Here is a 17,661-nt window from a genome sequence, read left to right as displayed (position 1 = left end):
GGCCAGGCTGAAGCCAGGAGCCTACAACTCCATCTGAGTATCTCAGATGGGTGGCAGGGGCCCAGGTACTTGGATCATCTGCTGCTGCTTTCCCAGGCACATTACCTGCATAGGATCTGCACTGGAGGCAGAGCAGCACTTGAACTAGCACTCTGATGTAGGATGCCAGCATTATAAGTGGCAGCTTAACTCCCTGTGCCACAACATTGGCTCACACCCATTACTTCTTTTTTTTTTTAAATTTTAAATTTTTTTTTTTTTCACAGGCAGAGTGGACAGTGAGAGAGAGAGACAGCGAGAAAGGTCTTCCTTTGCCGTTGGTTCACCCTCCAATGGCCACCGCGGCTGGCACGCTGCGGCCGGCGCACCGCACTGATCCGATGGCAGGAGCCAGGTACTTCTCCTGGTCTCCCATGGGGTGTAGGGCCCAAGGACTTGGGTCATCCTAACTGCACTCCCTGGCCACAGCAGAGAGCTGACCTGGAAGAGGGGCAACCGGGACAGAATCTGGCGCCCCGACCGGGACTAGAACCCGGTGTACCGGCGCCGCAAGGCGGAGGATTAGCCTAGTGAGCTGCAGCACCGGCCCCCATTACTTCTTATTTTGGAAAATGTATGACTTGACACTTGTACTTCTCAGTAATGGCTACAAAAGGCCTAAGGATAGACTATCCTCCAATCAAACAGGAAGTCATGTAAGGCAGTCATTAAACTTGTTGGGTTATGTAATTTAGAAAAAGAAATTAGCAGCAGAAATAAGGAATGAATGATACTGGCTTTGGTCATGGTAAAAGAATGAAGAATTAAATTTATGATAGTTTCACAGGGTTTGGAGATCTGATATGTGTTTATATCACAATTTTGGCTTAATATATCTTTTTCAGTGTAAATTTAACTTTCAATACCAAATTTCTAAAATAAAGTGGAATTTCTTGGAAAAACTGAGATGTTTTATTCTTTAATTGTTTTAATAAAAACAATTTGGGGCTGGCGCTGTGGTGTAGCAGGTAAAGCTGCCACCTGCAGTGCCAGAATCCTATATGGGCCGCTGGTCAAATCCCTGCTGCTCCACTTCAATCCAGCTCCCTGCTAACATGTCTGGGAAAACAGCGGAGGATGGCCCAAGTACTTGGGCCCCTGCACACCCACAGGAGACCCAGGAGAAGCTCCTGGCTCCTGGCTTCAGATCAGCCCAGCTCCAGCTGTTGGCAGCTATTTGGGGAGTGAACCAGTGGATGAAATATTTCTCTCTCTCTCTCTCTCTTTAATTTTATCTTTCAAATAAAATAAATAAATCTTTAAAAATATAAAAATACACAACATACTGGAGTAGGCATTTGGCCTAGCAGTTAAGACGCTCACTTCTCTTATCAGAGTAAGTGGATTCTATATCCAGCTCTTTCACGACTGTAGCTTCCTGCTGATGCAGTCTCTGGGAGGCAACAGTGATAGCTCAAGAGTGATTGGGTTCCTGACATCCACTAAGAAAGACATAAATTGAGTTCTCATCTTCCATCTTTTACCTGGCCTGGCCCAGTCCCAGCGACTATGGCAGCCATTTGGGGAGTGAAGCAGAGATTGGGAACTTGCTTGCTTATTCTCTCTCTGCCTCTCATATAAATTTTTTTAATTCACTTTTTTTTTAGCTTGCTCCTGTTAGCAAAGCATATTTTCATAAATTTTCTTGGAATTTAGATTTCAACATCTCTGAATTTTATATTTAAAGAACTATTAATAATGGGATTTATTTTTGACTATAGCTATGTGTTAGACACAGGATTTTGTTTAATTTGCAGCTGTTATGAGAAATAATGACAACATTTATTGAAAATTTACTTTGTGTCAGACCCTATACTGAAATAGGCACCATTATTAAACACATTTTACAGAAGAAACCAAGTTTTAGAACGGTAAACAGTAATTTGTCCACAGTCATTTAGCTGGGATATGATTAAACTTGATTGCCGGTTTCTCTGACTTCAGAGTGTTCTATCTTTTCATTCTCATTGTAATAAATGAATATTACATCAAAGTAGGACCTTTGAATATTTAACAAGTTATTTAGATAAAATTGCTCCTTATTGATAGTTATGATAAAGCAAACATTTTCACATCCTTTTGTGCCATTCTTAAGTTTCATTCCTGTTAAATATTTTATTCCATATCCCCCAAAATTCCTCTCTACCTTATGCATGAATCTCCCTGTTAAACAATTTTTATTAGATCTATGTTAGAATCTGCACTCTAAGAAGGTCATGATTTGTTTACATGATTCTTTTTTTACAGTTTTTGTACATTTTTTTAAAAAAGGACATTATTTACAGATGAACAGGTTGCTTTAAAGAAGAAAGAAAAAGAAGTTTCTGAAAAATGGAATAATTCTTGGAAAAAATCTGATAGTGATAAAATACTGTGGGAAAAACTTCAAGATTTTGACAGATCCAGGGTAAGAATACTAAAAACAAGCATTTATGGAACACAGAACTTCTTCATTACAATTTTTAAAGTGCTAAGCAGTGTCCATATTATAAAATGTTTAAGTCTTATTTTCATATGGCATTTTGAAACTGTGTTGTTTTGTATTTAATTATGGTCTCAACTAGTCTGTTTGCATTCTGTAAGTTGTCTTGCTCTGTTAGTAGGTGAGTATAGAAGCCCCAGGCAGCTTCTTTTAAGGCCTCTGCTACAAAGGATCTGTGCAGTTTTTCAAAGGAGCACAAAATTCTACCACTAACCAGGTGGTATACACAAGATTATCAAATCAAACATAAGTTCATGTATCATAAGTAAATAGCAGGTGTCCCTCAAGTAGTACTTTTGTGATCTGTAAATTTTTATCTGTGTTCAATTTCAGATAAAATGTGTTCTTGTTTTTTCTGTTTCTTTCAGGTTTCTGCTAGCTCTTCAATCATTATGTCACCATCTCCTAATCTGGTTACAGTGGTTGAAGCTGATGAGCACTCACTACCTAGAGCTAGTCAAATTTTAGAGGTAAGTTCTAAATATCAGTAGTTAGAACGTTTAAACCCTTAAGTAGTTGACTTTTGTATAATCTCTTTTCCCTGTAGGAGTGAATCTAAGTCCTTTTTTTTTTTTTTTTTTTTTAATTACCAGCTAAGTTTTCCTGAGTGTGTTTTGTTCCTTAAATTAAAAAAAAAAAAAAAAAAAAGCTGTTAACTGCTTTTTTACATGAGCAATCCTTTTCTCCTTGTGAACCAAATATATTCTGGAAATAATACATGAAACTTAAAGGAATGATTCTGAGCTTAGAAATTTTCAGCAATGTGACCTGATGAGCTAGATTACTTTTGGAACCTCTGCAAGTTACATTGTTTGTTTGGCTGTCTACTGTGTACCATGTAGGATTGACTGGCCTGTATTAATCTGTCTATTGAGAATTTAACATTAACAGAAGAATTAAATCTGAATTGCATTTTTCCACTGTCCCAAAAGCACTTTTGTTAAAAGGCTATAAATTAGGACTGAGAGAAATCATTTTGGAAAAACCTCTTTGTGGATGATAACTGTAAGTGTGCAGTTCAGAAGTTGATGTGTGTGGGGAAAGGTGCTGCCTGCAAAGCTGCATCCCATATGAGTGATGGTTTGGGTCCAGCTGCTCCACTTCCAATCTAGATCCCTGCTAATGGCATGGGAAAGTATCAGAAAATGGCCCAAGTGCTTGGGCCCATGCCACTCACGTGAGACACCCAGAGGGAACTTTCTGGCTCCTTACTTTGTCCTGACCCAACCGGCTGTTGCAGTGAACCAGCTGATGCAATCAATCAATCAGTCTATCTCCCTCCCTCTATCCCTACCCTTACCCCTACCCCTCCCTCCTTCTCTCTTCTCCCTTTCTCTCTGTAACTCTGACTTAAAATAAGTAAGTCTTTAAAAAAAGTTGATGTATGCAGATAGTGGTTGGGCATAACTAATCCATAGTGCTCCAAAATATAAAACTTTTTGAGCACTGACATCAAGCCACATCTGACTTCGTGTGGCAGAATGCAAACTGCAGACACACTAAAAAATTACCATATAAAATAACCTTCAGAGGTGGGCACTTGGTGCATTGGTTAAGACTCTGGGATTCTCACATCCTTTGTTGGAATGCCTGGCTGGAATCTCAGCTTCACTTTTTTTTTTTTTGACAGGCAGAGTGGACAGTGAGAGAGAAAGACAGAGAGAAAGGTCTTCCTTTTGCCTTTTGCTGCAGCCGGAGCACCGCGCTGATGCGATGGCAGGAGGCAGGTGCTCATCCTGGTCTCCCATGGGGTGCAGGGCCCAAGGACTTGGGCCATCCTCCACTGCACTCCCTGGCCACAGCAGAGAGCTGGCCTGGAAGAGGGGCAACTGGGACAGAATCCAGCGCCCCAACTGGGACTAGAACCCGGTGTGCCGGCGCCGCTAGGCGGAGGATTAGCCTAGTGAGCCGCGGCGCCGGCCGCACTTTTTTTTTTTAAGATTTATTTATTTTATTTGAAAGTCAGAGTTACACAGAAAGAGAAGGAGAGGCAGAGAGAGAGAGAGGTCTTCCATCCTCTGGTTCACTCCCCCAGTTGGCCACAATGGCCGGTGCTGTGCCAATCCAAAGCCAGGAGCTTATTCTGGGTCTCCCATACGGGTGCGGGACCCAAGGATCTGGGCCATCTTCCACTTCTCTCCGAGGCCATTGCAGAGAGCTGGATCGGAAGTGAACAGCTGGTACTCGAATGGCATGCCAGCACTGCAGACAAGTGGTTGTAACCGCTCGCCACAACATTGGTTCCCCAACTTCACTTTCGATCCAGCTTCCTGCTGATACCCACCCTGGGTGGGTAGCAGATGATAGCGCAAGTGCTTGAGTCCCAGCCACCCACCTTGGAGTTGAGTTCCTGGCTTCTGTGTAGCCTGGACAGTCCTTTCTGTTGCAGGCATTTGGAGAATGAACTAGCAGCTGGAAGATGTCCGTCACTCTGCCTTTCAAATAAATAATAAATCTGTTTAAATCTATTTTGTGTGCTTAGACTTGGGCACAGTGCGCAGGATATTTTATGTATGTACAGATGTTTCAGAATCTGAAAATAGCTGAAATGTGAAATTTTGAGTTCTAGGCATTTCTTAAAGGAACACTCAATCTGTACCACCAAAAACTACAGCTAACTAACTTTTCATAACATTTGTGAGATCAGTTACTGACTTATTAACTTCTCAATATTTGAATCAAAGAAGGTAATGCTAAAAATATTTAGTACTTTCAGTTACTAAATTTTAGGTTAAAATGTTAGCATTATTGGTTAAATTGTAAGGTTTTTAAAAATTATTTATTTTGAGGAGATAGTCCATACCATGATTTTTAATGCAAATAAACAGCCATTAAAAACTACAGGTTTTTAAATATTTAGAATATATTTTTAAAGATAGTATTCTAATTTCTCTATAAAATCCAGAACAATCGAGTAAAGTTATTTTGAAGTCAGAAGTGAAAGTAGGGGTAGTATTGAGAGCAAGATTAAAAAGGAAAAGAGACTAGATCTAGGACTGGGTAACCAAGAATTAAAGGGTTTGATTACCTTATTATTTAAATACAGTTTTAATATATTTTGCATTAGTGTGGTAAGATATTCCAGAGGTGCTACTGAGGGAAAAATACTTGTCTAACAAAAAACCCTTTCTCAAATACCTTGTAACAGCAGGTTTCAGAAATCCCAGCCTTGGCAACTGTTTATATTATTTGAATATTGTTACCCTTGTCATGTAATTGGGAGGTGGGGGGAGTTTGGTTGCCAGCAATAGCCAAAGCCTCCTGTTAAAACATGATGTAATGCATGTAAAGTGCTTAGAATAGTGATTGCCATAAAACAAATGCTTAGTGAAAATTTGCTCTCCTTAAAATTAGTGAAGCACATCCATTTGGAGCCCTAAGGCTGTCTTCTCTTGATTCTCAATCTCACTTCCCTTCACTAGTTGAACTCTCTAGAATTGTATTGTTATCCCTGTATTGTTCAACCCAAACATTCTTTCACAATGCACAGTGTAAAACACATTTTATATTTCTAAATTTAATTACGCTTTCAGTCTAATAATGGATAATACCTCACCTTGATGAAAACTTAGCTTTCCGTGTTGACTAACCTTCCCTGGAACCCGCTTTTAAGTAGAGGCAATGTATTTTAATATCCTCTGTAACATGGAGTGGAAAGTGAGGTTGTCATCCTGGTAGCTTCTTTCTGCTACAGCCAGACTGTAGTTCTGCATTTTATCAACAAAAAGTTCTTCCCATTTGTACTTTTTTTTTTTTTTTTTTTTTTTTGACAGGCAGAGTTAGAGAGAGAGAGAGACAGAGAGAAAGGTCTTCCTTTCCGTTGGTTCACTCCCCAAATGGCCGCTACGGCCGTCGCACTGCGCCAATCTGAAGCCAGGAGCCAGGTGCTTCTTCCTGGTCTCCCATGCGGGTGCAGGACCCAAGCACTTGGTCCGTCCTTCACTGCCCTCCCGGGCCACAGCAGAGAGCTGGACTGGAAGAGGAGCAACTGACACAGAACCAGCTCCCCAACCGGGGCTAGAACCCTGGGTGCTGGCACCGGAGGCGGAGGATTAGCCAAGTGAGCTGCAGCGCCGGCCATGTATTTTTTTTTTTTAAATATCCCATATTTATTTTAATTTTTGTTTTGTTTTTTGAAAGCCAGAGTGACAGGAAGAGGGAGAAAGATTTTGTATCTGCTGGTGCACTTCCTAAATGGCCACAATAGACAGGGCTAGGCCAGGCCAAAGCCTGGAACCAGGAACTCCATCATGGTCTCCCACGTGGGAGGCCGGGGTCCAAATACCCAAACCTTATCTTCCACTGCCTTCCCTGGCATGCATTAGCAGGAAGCTAGATCATGAATGGTATAGCCAGGACTTGAAGCAGCACTCTGCTATGGAATACTGTCATTGCAAGCAGTGTCTTAACCTGCTGAGCCACAATGCCAGTGTCCTCCCCGTCCCCAGTGTTACTTTTCAAAAATTACGGGAAAATATGTATAAGGTGAAATTTCCCATTTCAACCTTCTTTTAGTGTACACTTCGTTGGCCTTACGAATATGCATGTTGTACAATTATCACCACTCTTCATCTTCAGAACTTTTTCATTATACCAAAACTAAAACTGTGCCCATGGAAGGATAACTTCTATTTCTTCCTCTCCTTAATCCCTGGCAACCACCATTCTATTCTCTGTCTATGAATTCAACTACCAATATTTGCCCTTTTCTAACTTGGATGTTTTGCTTAACCTAATGTCTTAAAGGTTTATCCATGCTATGATACGTCAATTTCATTATTTTCTGAGGCTGAGTAATATTCCATTGTATGTACATGTATTTATCCATTCGTCTGTTGGTGGGCATTTGGCTATTGTGAATAGTGTTGCTACAGACATTGGCATACAAATAATCTGTTTAAGTTTCCATTTATCTGCTTTTGGGGATATATTCAAAAGTGGGATTACCAGATTATACACAAATATTTTTTAAAAAGGTTATATGTAACTTTTTATGTTAAATTTTAACCAGTTTTAATTTGATGATTTTATATCTGTTATACTGCCTTTCCACAGTAGTGGTATTATTGTACGTTCCCACCAGTGGTATACAAGGGTTCTAGTTTCTCCATGTCTTCACCAGTTCTTTTTTTTTTTTTTTTTTTTTTTTTTTTTTTTTTAAGATTTATTTATTTGAAAGGCAGAGTTACAGAAAGGCAGAGAGAGGGGAGGTCTTCCAATTGCTGGTTCCCTCTCCAAATGGCCGCAACAGCCAGAGCTGGGCCGATCCAAAGCCAGGAGCTAGGAGCTTCTTCTGAGTCTCCCATGTGGGTGCAGGGGTCCAAGGACTTGGGTCAGCTTCTGCTTTCCCAGGTCATGGCAGAGAGCTGGATCAGAAGTGGAGCAGCTGGGACTCGAACAGGCACCCATATGGGATGCCAGTATTGCAGGCATGGCTTTACCTACTACGCCACGGTGCCAGCCCCCTCTTATTATTTTTGATTTATATAGCTCACTGTAATTTTGATTTCTCTTAAGTAGAAATATCCAAGTCATTGTATGGACATTTTTAAAATCTGATATGTTGTTGAGTTGTAGCTTTTTTCTTTGTATATTAAGGTTATTAATTGTTTACCAGGTTTATGATTTGCAAATATTTTCTCACATTCTGTGAGTTGCTTTTTTACCATCTCAATAATTTTGTCCTCCGGTGCACAAAAGTTCTGAAATTTGATGAAGTCCATTATAGTTCATTATATCTTTTTGTTGGCTGTGCTTTTGGTTTCTTTCTGTCTTTCTGTCTTTGGTTTTGTTTTTTTTTTTCATGTGGATATCCAATTTCCCCAACACCATCCTTTCCCCTTTTGAACAATCTTGGCACCGTTGACCAAAATTATTTGAGTATATGAGGGTTTGTATCTGTTTATTCCATTAAACTGTACATCTGGCTGTAATCCAGTGCCTCACTGTTTTGATTATCATTGCTTTGTATTAAGTTTTGACATCAAGACATGTGAGTCATTCAGCTTGCTTTTTAATATTGTTTTGGCTTTCAGAGTATCTTGAGATATTCTGTATGAATTTTAGGGTGGAGTTTTCTATTTCTCCAAAAAGTGTCATTGATGTTTTCATAGGAACTGCATTGATTATAAATTTCCAAAGTACAGTTTATGGATTACATTGGCTTCTCCCCCCCCATAATTTCCCTCCCACTCGCACCCCTCCCATCTCCCACTCCCATCTCCCGCTCCCTCTCCCATTCCATTCACATCAAGATTCATTTTCAATTATCTTTATATACAGAAGATCTATTCAGTATATATTAAGTAAAGATTTCATCAATATGAAATCTTTGAATTCATGAACACAGGATATCTTTGCATTTATTTGCATCTTAAATTTCTTTCTGAAATGGTTTGTGGTTAGTCTTCCACCTCCTTTGATAAATTTGTTCCTAAGTATCTGCTTGATGCTGTTGTATGGAATTTAAAAAAAATTTATTCTGAATTGTTCTTTTCATATCTAGAAACAGCAGATTTTTGTGTTGGTTTCTTATCCTGAAACTGCTGAATTTGTTTATTCTAGAATATTTTTGTGGAATCTTGTGTTTATTGTATAGTGCACAAATTTGGTGTAGTTCCTTCTGGTACTATTTTATTAATGAGTAGATACATAAACAACTACTTTAATGCCTAAGACATGTATGCATAATCATACCTGGATCATATATCTGTACTTTACTGACTTTATAGCTTTCTGACTTTTAAAAATATTATGTGATCTTTTTGACATGTTAAAGGATAGTACAAAAAGAAATCTCTACCCATGCCACACACAGTCAAGAAGAGCACATTACCAGATAATATAGAGTTCAGCAGGAATTTCTGTGGATTTATGTCACTAATAGGACAGCTTAAAAAAAATACGAAGCCATGCCTCAGTAGAATCAAAATGGAATACCTAGAGCCTTTGTGATCCTTTTGTTGTCATATAACTTGAGAATCTTGGGAGTAGTGTTGAGGATTATGAAGACTTTCCTAGAACTCCAATGTGAATAAATTATAACCCACTCTCAGTGCACTGATTTTCTTTAGATGAAAATAGGTACAGCATCCTGACTAAAATGAGCCAGTCATGGCCAAAGCTTCCCATTCCCAGTCTACCCTCATAGCGTGAACTAGAAGGACCTTATGTCAGTCCTTCAAAATTAAACTCTGTAGAATATAGTCTGCTCATAATCATAACAGGGTTGGTCTCTACCTTGATAAGAAGATTTAAATAGAAAAAGGAAATGGAATTGTTTGAAGGCTTTGTTAGGCCCCAAGAACTGTACCAGGAGCTTTATATATCTGTATATATAGTTTCAGAATAAATGACAGAATTTACTAATAGCTAAACAGGTATAGGAAAGCACTGAGGTAACTTAACCTAACTACCCACAATACTACACTTAGATAAATTTCTCTTTGTTCAAGGGGGTATAAACAGGGGAAAAAATGGAGAGTAAAAATACTCAGCACTAAAGAAGGGTATATTCCTGTGAAGTACTCATAGCAAAATCTTAGGGCCTGGCATTGTAGCATAGGGGCTTAGGCCTTTGCTTGTGATATCAGCGTCCCATAAGCAGGCAGCAGTTTGAGTCCCAGCTGCTCTGCTTCTAGTCCTGGTTCCTGCTGCTGTACCTGGTAAGTCACTAGAGAGCGGTCCAGATACTTGGGCACCTGCCATCTATGTGGGAGACCTGAATGGAGTTCTAGGCTCCTGGCATCAGCCTGGACCAGCCGCAGCCATTGCAGCCAGTTAGAGAGTGAGCCAGTGGATAGATCTCTGTGTCCATCTGTCAGTCAGTGTGTCTCTCTCTCTTGCATTCTGCCCTTCAAATAAATAAATCTTATTTAAAAAAATAAGAAAGAGGGGCCAGTGCTGTGGCACAGCAGGTTAACGCCCTGGTCTGAAGCACCAGCATCCCATATGGATGCTGGTTCGAGACCCAGCTGCTCCACTTCCTATCCAGCTCTCTGCTGTGGCCTGGGAAAGCCCCTGCACCCATGTGGGAGACCCAGAAGAAGCTCTTGGCTACTGGCTTCGGATTGGCGCAGCTCCGGCCGTTTTGGCCAATTGGGGAGAACCATCGGATGGAAGACTGATCGACCTCCCTCCCACCTCCCCTCTCTCTCTACCTCTGCCTCTCCTCTCTCTGTGTAACTCTAACTTTCAAATAAATAAAGCTTAAAAAAAAAATGAGAAAGAAATGAAAGGTGGCTGGCAATGTGATGTAGTAGGTTAAGGCACCACTTGTGACACCCTCTTCGAATCCAGTTCTCTCTCTCTTTTTTTTTAATTTATTTATTTGAAAGAGTTACACAGAGAAGGAGAGTCAGAGAGAGAGAGAGGTCTTCTGTCTGCTGGTTCACTCCCCAATTGGCCACAATGGGAAAAGCTGCACCAATCCGAAGCCAGGAACTTCTTCTGGGTCTCCCACGTGGGTACAGAGGCCCAAGGACTTGGGCCATCTTCCAGTGCTTTAGCAGGCCATAGCAGAGAGCTGTATTGGAAGTGAAGCAGCTGGGTCTCAAACTGGCAGCGCTGGTGCCTCAGGCCAGGGCGTTGACCTGCTTCGCCACAACACCGGCCCCCAGTTCCCTGTTAATGGACCTGAGAAGACAGCAGAAGATGGCCCAAGTGCTTGGAGCACTCCCACCCACATGGGAGACCCGGAGGAAGTTCTTGGCAACTGACTTCAGCCTGGGCCAGCATTGGCCATTGCAGCCATTTGGAGAGTGGGTCAATGGGTAGATCTCTCAATCTCTCTGCCACTCTGCCTTTCAAATAAATAAATCATATATGCAGATTTAGGAACATAGTGATACTTTCATCCTCTTCCCTCTTAGATTCCAACTCTTAATTTTTACGAAGATCTATTTTCAGTTTACTTATGATCATATAGTTAACCCTACACTAAGTAAAATAAGTAAAGCTTAAGAGAGGAGTACTGGCATTATGGTGTAGCAGGTCAAGCTGCCACTTGTGACACCAGCATCCCTTATGAGCACTGATTGAATCACAGCTGCTCCGCTTCCAATCCAGCTCCCTGCTTATGCCCCTGGAAAGACAGCAAAAGATGGACCAAGTGCTTGGGTCCCTGTCCCCAGTGTGGGAGACCCATATGAAGATCCATGCTCCTGGCTTCAGCCTGGCTGACCCCTGGCTGTTGGTAGCTGTTTGGGTTTGAACCAACAGATGGAAACCTTCATGTAAAAATTCAAAAAAGATTTTTGAGGAGTCGGCATTGTGACATAGCTGATAAAACCTCTGCCTGCTGGCATCCTGTGCCCTGCTACCCTGCCAATCCATCTCCTTGTTAATGGCCTGGTAAAAGCAGTGGAAGATTGCCCAAGTGTTTGGGCCCCTACCAGTCATGTGGGAGACCTGGATGAAGCTCCTTTTCCACCCCTGGCCATTGCAGCTATCTAGGGAGTGAACCAGTGAAAGGAAGGTACCTCTTTCTCTACTTCTTTCCGTAACTCTTTTCAATAAATAAATAATTTTGAAAGACATTTTCTGAAACTGATTTTGGCTCCTTTTTTTTTTTTAAAAGATTATTTGATTATTTGAAAGAGTTATACAGAGAGAGGAGAGGCAGAGAGAGAGACAGATGGGGGTCTTCCATCTGATGGTTTACTCCCCAATTAGCAGCAACGGCCGGAGCTGTGCTAATCCGAAGCCAGAAGCTTCTTCTGGATCTCCCATGCAGGTATAGGGGCCCAAGGACTTGGGCCGCCATCTACTGCTTTCCCAGGCCAAAGCAGAGAGCTAGATCAGAAGTGGAGCAGCTGAAACTCAAACCGCCGCCTATATGGGATGCCAGCACTGGAGGCAGCGGCCTCACCCACTATGCCACAGTGCTGGTCCCCCAATATGCCTTTTGTGCTAGCTGGGAGGTGGGTGGTGACTTGAGTGAGAAAGGTGTTGGTGTCTCAAATAGGGCTGTTCTGGACAGTGGCAGAGTCACCTCTGAGTATTTTTCCCTGAAACTGCGTTGTTGTAGATGTTTTTAAGGAAAGAATTAAATGATATATTTCTTGTTCTTCCCTTAGATAGCTTATTATATCCATTGACTAGCATATGTTTTACATGCAATTTTGAGAATAGGAAGTTAGTGCAGGGCTGGCATTGTGGCATAGTTGGTTAAGCCTCCACCTGCAGCCCCAGCATCCTGTATGGGTCCTGGCTGCTCTACTTCGGATCCAGCTCCCTGCTAATGGCCTGGGAAAGCAGCAAAAGATGGCCCAGATGCTTGGGCTCTTGTAACCAAGTGGGAGACCCCAAGAAGTTCCAGACTTCTAGCTTTGGCCTGTCTCAATCCAAGCTGTTGTGCCATTTGGGAAGTGAACCAATGGATGGAAGACCTCTGTCTCTTGTCTGTCTCTCTCTATCTTTCAAATAAATCTAAAAAAAAAAAATTAATGCTCCTCCAGGAGATATGTGTTTTACTGGTTTTAAGTTTGTATAAATTTCTTTGGCAAGATTTGTATATACTTTTTTTTTTTTAAAGATTGATTTATTTATTTGAGAGGCAGAGAAAGAAAGATTTTCCATCCACTGGTTCACTCCCCAAATGGCCGTAAGAGCTGGAGCAGAGCCTATCTGGAGCCAGAAGCTTCTTCCAAGTTTCCACGTGGATGCAGGGGCCCAAGGACTTGGGCCATCTTCCACTGCTTTCCCAGGCCATAAACAGAGAGCTGGATCGGAAGAGGAGCAGCCAGGATATGCTCCAGCGCCCACGTGGGATGCCGGTACCCCGGGCAGTGGCTTAGCCAGCTATGCCACAACACCATCCTGCATATATTCTTACAAACTATTTACAAAAGCAACTGAACTTCAGATGGTTTGGATGACTCATTTAGGAAGCAGCAATACAGGAGCACCCTTTCAGTGCCATTCAACAAGAACAGCAGAGAAAGTGGATTGAAGAGTTGAATAAGCAAATAGAAGGTGATCGGCAAAGAAAAATAGAGGAAAAGATTATCTATTCAAAGGTAATACATAGAACTTTTATGGCTATAAAAGAAAAAATAACCTCAAAGTGTTGAAACATAAACTTATAAGTATTTTGAAACTGCTTGACAAAGCCAAAATGTTCAAACTATTTTACATTTGTCCATGAGAACGTGATTTCATTGAAAATACATTTAGAGTGGTTTTGCATAGCTTTTTGTTACTTTTTAGAAATTTCCTAGTTCTTTTAACTTCTCAGCTAATTACCTGAATGTATAAGAAATCAAAACAGTTTAATTTTAAATTTTTATGATGATTATTCTGTTCAGTGATTATTTTTAGAAATGTTTGTCATTTTGGATTGTTTGTGGGAATAATTCAAAAAATTCTTAGCATTCTTATTTCTCGTGATTAGGGTGAGGAGCATGACAGATGGGCAGTGCATTTTGATTCATTAAAGAGTTGTCTTGGTTCTCAGTCTCAACTGTCCTCTCGGTCAACACACAAGCAACCTGAGTACTTCTGTATCTCACCTGACACTCAGGAGCTGGCTGATATCAGCAGTGTTTGTACACCTATGACTGGAAGTCAGGTTGAACCTTCAGAGGAGGCGCAAATAGCAAAGCCTGTTAGGGATGTGACTATGGTAAACACTCAGAAGACAAAGTAAGTTTGTTAAGTATATATTAACTTTTTTTTTTAAGAGTCTGGTTTTTTAGTAGAACTGTTACTTTGTCTGTTTGGTTTGAGATTGGGCATTTTTCTTTGAAACAGAAGTACTTAGTAGATTTATCCCAGATAGAAATTATTTAGCTTGTTGAACCTACCTTTTTAGAGGATTGAATAACTAATATATGTTATCTTGTTAGCTTTCTCCGTTCTATGACTGCTCTCCTGGACCCAGCTCAGATTGAAGAACGAGAAAGGAGACGTCAAAAACAGTTAGAACATCAGGTATGGTGTTGAAAAACATTTTTTTTCTTTGCCTTAATGTGTAATAGCCATAGCCAACATATACCTAAGTAAGTGGAAAATGAAATTCTGGTAGAAAATTGTGATCCTATCCTGCAATGAATCCAATTCCTACCCTAACTGGCATAATGTTAGAATTATGTTTATGCTACGAGGTGACCCAAGTACCTGGGTCCTGCCATCCATGTGGGAGAGCTGTATGGAGTTCTAGGCTCCTAGCCTCGACCTGGCCCAGTCCTGGACCATTGCAGCCGTTTTGGGAGTGAATCAACGGATGGAAGATCAATCTCTCTCTCTCTCTCTCTTCTCTCTCCTCTCTTTGTCTGTCTCTTTGTCTCTTTGTCTCTCTCCTCTCTTAACTCTGCCTTTCAAAAAAGTAAGTAAGTCTTTTTTTTTTTTTTAAAGAATTATGATAAACACCTGACAGGGTCACCAGCTACAACCATCTGTCTTCCAGTAGAGAAATAAATTGTGTATATGAATTTGAACTCTCTTAAGTTAATATTAGATTTTCATCACTTTTTTTTCTTGAGTTCTGTTCAAAAGGAGAATCAGTTCTTTGAAGGGAACTATGTTGGGGATTGAAGTACAGTTGTGATTAAGAAATCCAGCATATACTTGTATAAGAAAGGAAGCTAAGATTTAAATCTGTAATATTAGTTTAATGCTAAAGAGATTGATGTGTCTGAATATAGTTTTTTTAAATTTATTTTATTTATTTGATTGACAGTTACGGAGAGAGGTAGAGCCAGAGAGAGAGAGGTCTTCCATTCTGTTGGTTCACTCCCCAAATGATCGTAATGGCCAGAGCTGAGTTAATACGAAGCCAGGGGTCAGGAGCTTCCTCTGGGTCTCCTATGTGGGTGCTGGGGCCCAAGAACTTGAGCCATCTTCTACTGCTTTCCCAGGCCATAGCAGAGAGCTGGATCAGAAGAGAAGCAGCCGGGACTAGAACTGCACTCATTTGGGATGCCGGGGCTTCAGGCCAGGGCTTTAACCCACTGCACCACAGCTCCAGCCTTTGAGTATAATTCTTTAAAACCTCTGATACAGGACCAGCACTGTGGTATAGTATAGGCTGGGCTTCTGCTTATGGTGCTGGCATCCCATATGGGCACTGTATGTTTTCCGTATGTGTCCTGGCTGCTCATCTTCCAAACCAGCTCTCTGCTATGGCCTGAAAGAGCAATAGAAGATGGCCCAAGTGGTTGGGCCACTACACTCGCTTGGGAGACCTGGAAGAAGCTCATGGCTCATGGCTTTGGAGCAGCCAAGCTCCTGGTGTTGGAGCCATTTGGGGAGTGAACCAGCATAAGGAGGACCTTTCTGTCTCTTCCCTCCATCTGTAACTCTACCTCTCAAATAAATAAATAGATTAAAATATTTTTAAAAAAATGAGGCGCTGGCACCATGGCTCACTTGGTTAATCCTCTGCCTGCGGTGCCGGCATCCCATATGGGTGCCGGGTTCTAGTCCTGGTGCTCTTCTTCCAGTCTAGCTCTCTGCTGTGGCCTTGGAAGGCAGTGGAGGATGGCCCAAGTGCTTGGGCCCCTGCACCCGCATGGGAGACCAGGAGGAAGCACCTGGCTTCTGGCTTCGAATTGGCACAGTGTGCCGGCCGTAGTGGCCATTTGGGGGGTGAACCAACAGAAGAAAGACCTTTCTGTCTGTCTCTATCTGTCCAAAAAAAAAAACAAAAAACTTTGATAGATTAAGAATTTGATATGGTTGTTAGTCTTGCTCAGTTTGATCAGCACACATTAATATCTGCTACTTAGCAGGCTTTATGCTAAGCACTGAGATTATTTCTTTAGTTGTTTTTCTTTGATTTCTGTTAATGGCCTGGGTTTGAAGAATAAGCATGTAGAATATGGTCAGACAAGTGGGAGATGGGAGATATGTATTGGAGATTTGTCATTTTGTCTTACATAATATTTTCTGGATACACTACTGACAAAAACTTACTCTTTAGTCACCAAACAATTCTTCCTGGATTTTTATTTGTGACAATGATTTATGTGGTTGTTGATGACTAGAAAGCCATCACTGCTCAAGTAGAAGAAAGGCGCAGGAAGAAGCAGCTAGAAGAAGAGCAGAGAAAGAGGGAAGAACAAGAAGAGGAGCTTCGCTTAGCACGAGAACGAGAAGAGATGCAGAAACAGTATGAAGAAGACCTACTTAAACAAAAACAAAAGGAAGTATGTATTTAAGATTTTTTTATTTTTTTGAAAGGCAGAGTTTCAAAGAGAAGGGAAGAGACAGAAATCTTGTATCTGCTGATTTACTCCCTAAATGGACACAGTGTCAAGGGCTGGGCCAGGCCAAAGCCAGGAGCCTAGAACTTCATCAGGGTTTCCCACATGGGTGGCAGGGGTCTAAGCTGTCTTCTTGCGCTTTCCCATGCACATTAACAGGGAGCTGGATCAGAAGTGGAGTAGCTGATGCCAGCATCACAAGTGGTGGCTTAACCTGCTATACTGCAGTGCTGGCCCCAGAAGTAAGTATTTAAACTACAACATTCTAGAATAAAATTGTATGCATTTTTAAAGGAAATATAACCAAAAGTATACCAGAACTGGCTGCTAAAGGCAAAAGGTGCTGAGACCAAAGAAAGTGAAAAATTCAAAATTACATAGAGTATGATTTATTTGGAGAACTTACAGGACTGAGGTATGGTCTTGTGTGGCCATGAGACAATGGATTCCCACACCACAAGGAGGAGATAAATAGCTTTATACACAGTAGTGGCCCATGGCTAATCCCCTGGACTTTTCCAGAAAATGTTAACATTTGTAAGAGACATTTCAGGCAACAGGCTATCTTGTTGATGGGGTGACCTTCAGGTCTCCTGAAGGACAAGTTGTAGTCATGTCAGGTTAAATCCTTGCGTTCCACCCCTTACAGCTGGCTTTGCTGTTGTTGTTGTTATAATTTTACTTGAAAAGCAGAGTGACTGAGAGGATTAGAGAGGGAGGGCGGGATAGAATGTGCTTCCATCCGCTGGTTCATTCCCCTAATGCCCACAACATCTAGGCCTGGGGCCTGGAACTCCCATCAGGGTGTCCCACGGGAGTACTACGGAATCATATACTTGCTGCTTAGTAGGAAGCTGGATCAGAAACAGAGGCAGGGGCCAGCACTGTGGCATATGAGGCTAAACCTCCGTCTATGGTACTGGCATCCCATATGGG

At 41.4% G+C, this 17,661-nt stretch overlaps 1 protein-coding gene across 11 annotated transcripts in view; it reads left to right on the top strand.

The window, feature by feature from the left end:
• CCDC66 (coiled-coil domain containing 66) overlaps positions 1 to 17,661 on the top strand; it is a 45,205-nt gene that overhangs the window by 17,160 nt on the left and 10,384 nt on the right. For 8 of the 11 annotated variants that reach the window (XM_070050700.1, XM_070050697.1, XM_070050698.1 and 5 more), the window contains 6 exons: positions 2,325 to 2,446; positions 2,890 to 2,991; positions 13,408 to 13,539; positions 13,914 to 14,164; positions 14,368 to 14,452; positions 16,507 to 16,668. In XM_070050700.1, the coding sequence (XP_069906801.1) occupies positions 2,325 to 2,446; positions 2,890 to 2,991; positions 13,408 to 13,539; positions 13,914 to 14,164; positions 14,368 to 14,452; positions 16,507 to 16,668 (854 nt within the window). The remainder of the gene's footprint in view (positions 1 to 2,324; positions 2,447 to 2,889; positions 2,992 to 13,407; positions 13,540 to 13,913; positions 14,165 to 14,367; positions 14,453 to 16,506; positions 16,669 to 17,661) is intronic. The other 3 variants (XM_070050707.1, XM_070050702.1, XM_070050703.1) reach the window with 2 other exon arrangements.

Source organism: Oryctolagus cuniculus, chromosome 10 (assembly GCF_964237555.1).
Source record: "Oryctolagus cuniculus chromosome 10, mOryCun1.1, whole genome shotgun sequence".
Classification (NCBI taxonomy): domain Eukaryota; kingdom Metazoa; phylum Chordata; class Mammalia; order Lagomorpha; family Leporidae; genus Oryctolagus; species Oryctolagus cuniculus.
Note: the sequence above shows the minus strand (reverse complement) of the source record. Positions and strands in the feature narration are given on the sequence as shown.